Below are 3,090 nucleotides of genomic sequence, written 5' to 3' on the forward strand. Positions count from 1 at the left end.
TACAGTGTATCGCTGACAATGACAACAAACTACAGCAAACCACTACAATGAACACTAGAGAACTATGGTAATATTTTCTTCAGTGTATATTTTAATAACATTCTATCTTAAATAATATGCAATAAACATGGATTTGTTTCTATGTTAACCTTATATTCAGACAGACTTAACCCTTTCGATACCAACCCAGCTAAAACTGGCTCTGACTCTGTAGTACAAATGTCTTATTTTCAGAAGTTCTGAATTAAAATCTTCTGCCAAACCTTAGTCACAATTTATGTTCCTAACACTAGCTTAATGATAACTAAGTTATTTTACTAAATTCTTTGTAATATTTAAAATTGATTGAAAGAAACACAGAGCATCTCAAAATAAATATGATAACGAAAGAGTTAAATAAACTTTGTCATAGTAGAGCCAACAGAGAGATGAGCTGTAGATGTTACACATAAAATGCTCTTTTGATTTTTATCGATCTATAGCAATGATTCATGGGCTATTAGTTCAGACTGAATTCAATTCAGTGGGTTAATGTGCTGGTACATTTTTCTTTTTTCTTTCTACCAAATGAAGAAAATGGATGTTAAACTAATTCTGGTTTAACACTAACTGCTGGTATGGTGGCTATTGAGTTTCTTTAGCAGAGTCCACTTTGTTGCAAGAACTGAGACCAGCCCTTGAATTTAAAGATACCTTACTCTCACTAGTTTGAAGCCCCAAAAAAGTAAATGTGTCACTCTTTTCCTTCCCTGACTAAGCCATAAAATATATACTTTTTGTCTTTTTTACCAGAAATGTTCTGAATTGAATTTCTATTGATGAGTTACACCTAGTGACATTTATTAAATATTACTAGCCATTACTGATATATTACTGTGGTTTTTCATTTCATTTGTTTATAAATCTAAAATGTGTTTTTTTGTGAATTTGCTAAATCACACATAACAAGCTAATCTACATACCACTACAGTTTCTACATCACTCTGAAATATGGTATCTCAAAATATGAGTTTGCATTCTGTCTGTATTCATCTACAAAGCCCAACCATCTACTAGTAATTTTTTTTTTTGATTTTGCTCTATCTTGTATGTTCTCTAACTAATAATGTAACAGAATTCCTTTATTGGCATTTCAACTGTTGTTCATAAAATGGGACTATATGTTTTATAAAAGGTTGTTATTGAAACCTCTAGTAATAGAAACCAGATTTCTTACAAATCACACCCCTTATCATCATCATCATCACCACCATCATACGTCTGTTTTCCATGCTGGCATGAGGTGGATGGTTTGACCATAGCTGGTAAGGCCCCAGGTCACACCAGGTATCATTGTCTGTTCTGGCTTGGTTTCTATGGCTGGATGCCCTTCTAAATGCCAACCACTTTACAGAGTGTACTGGGTGCTTTCTATGTGGCACTAGCATCAGTGCTTTTAATGTAGCGCCAGCACTAGTGCTTTTTATGTGGCACCAACACCAGTATTAATTCTGTCTGAGTGGATGGGTCTTCTTGAATACAGCAAAGTGCCAGATATCAAGGCTTGATGGAGGCTAATCTGGGATTAAACAACAACAGTTTAAATCTGCTATCAAGTTACAAATCTTTCTGTTTTTAAATTCAGATATTTAGGATGTGTCAACTTTAACCATGGCATACTGTTCAAGATTTCAGCACAATAATTCTCTCTAATTAATTCAATATGATCATAAAATTGCAGTTACAAATGGAACAACATTCTACAAAATACATTGCATAAACAGCAATGCAATTCAGTTGATCACTTCATACAATGGTGTGACACATAAAAGTCAAATGACATCAAGTATTTTTATAATTACTCCAAGTTAGAAAATACTATGTAAGAAATCCTCATAGTGGGTAGCACTGTTAGACATTATTGTGCTTTTGACATGCCGTTCTAAAGATGAGGTTCAGCCATTGCATTAGCATAGTGTTAACTATGCCTACTTTTCATTCAAATAAAATATATTATGCTTTTGATTGCAACATCTTTAGTAAAATATAAACTCCATTGTACTGAATATCCCCCTTAAATCTCATCATTGTGAAGGAGTGTATAACTGTAAATTATAAAATATTATAAACTATTTTCCTGAAAGTATTATATATGTGGTTTAAATTTCTGTTCATCTTGTGATCATCTATTAATCTAAAGTCTTTTCTCCATCAAAATGACAACAGTATTGTTCCACAACCAAATACATCATCATCATCATCATCAGATGGAATAATTCCAGTAAATCCTTCAGTCATTTTTAATCAAAACGGTGAGTTTACTATTGTTGACATTTAAATATGTTTGTATCTATGTTCATAAATACAGCACAAAACAAAATTTTGAAAGCCAAGAATTAAACCAAAATTCAGTTTAAGCATGTTAAAAGACATCAGAGAAACTTTATACTGATCCTATGCAGACTTACATTTTAAATCTCTCTTCTTGTAACAAATTAATCTCTTAAATTTATCCTCCTGTTTTCTCTTTCTATAGCTAGAAATGTAAGTAGTTGATCATTCTGTCCAATTGTTGTTGTGTAACCCAAGTCCCCAGGATAAGCCAAGAAATAAAAAGGAAAAGATAGAATTGGATTAGACATGTCTTGAGAAAGAAACCCTAAAGCATATTTTATCATAGAATTACTACTTTCTGTGAACCCTGCACTGACAAAGTTTGTGTCCCAGTAATGGAATATTAACATATTGTCCACTCAGTGTTTGTAATTTCTCATCTACAGTTGATAAGATATACTGAACAATATAAAGCAATGGAATAGTCAATAGTGACTTAAAGTGGATGACTTATCATCATCATCATCATCATCGTTTAACGTCCGCTTTCCATGCTAGCATGGGTTGGACGATTTGACTGAGGACTGGTGCAACCGGATGGCTACACCAGGCTCCAATCTAATTTGGCAGAGTTTCTACAGCTGGATGCCCTTCCTAACGCCAACCACTCAGAGAGTGTAGTGGGTGCTTTTACGTGTCACCCGCACGAAAACGGCCACGCTCGAAATGGTGTCTTTTATGTGCCACCCGCACAAGAGCCAGTCCAGGGACACTGGC

At 34.0% G+C, this 3,090-nt stretch overlaps 1 protein-coding gene across 1 annotated transcript in view; it reads left to right on the forward strand.

Annotated features, from left to right (window-relative positions):
• The window catches only part of LOC106875275 (uncharacterized), a 43,901-nt gene that overhangs the window by 24,375 nt on the left and 16,436 nt on the right, over nucleotides 1–3,090 (forward strand). The window contains exons 10-11 of the mRNA XM_052966788.1: nucleotides 6–67; nucleotides 2,206–2,291. Of these exons, the coding sequence (XP_052822748.1) occupies nucleotides 6–67; nucleotides 2,206–2,291 (148 nt within the window). The remainder of the gene's footprint in view (nucleotides 1–5; nucleotides 68–2,205; nucleotides 2,292–3,090) is intronic.

Source organism: Octopus bimaculoides, chromosome 1 (genome assembly GCF_001194135.2).
Source record: "Octopus bimaculoides isolate UCB-OBI-ISO-001 chromosome 1, ASM119413v2, whole genome shotgun sequence".
NCBI lineage: Eukaryota > Metazoa > Mollusca > Cephalopoda > Octopoda > Octopodidae > Octopus > Octopus bimaculoides.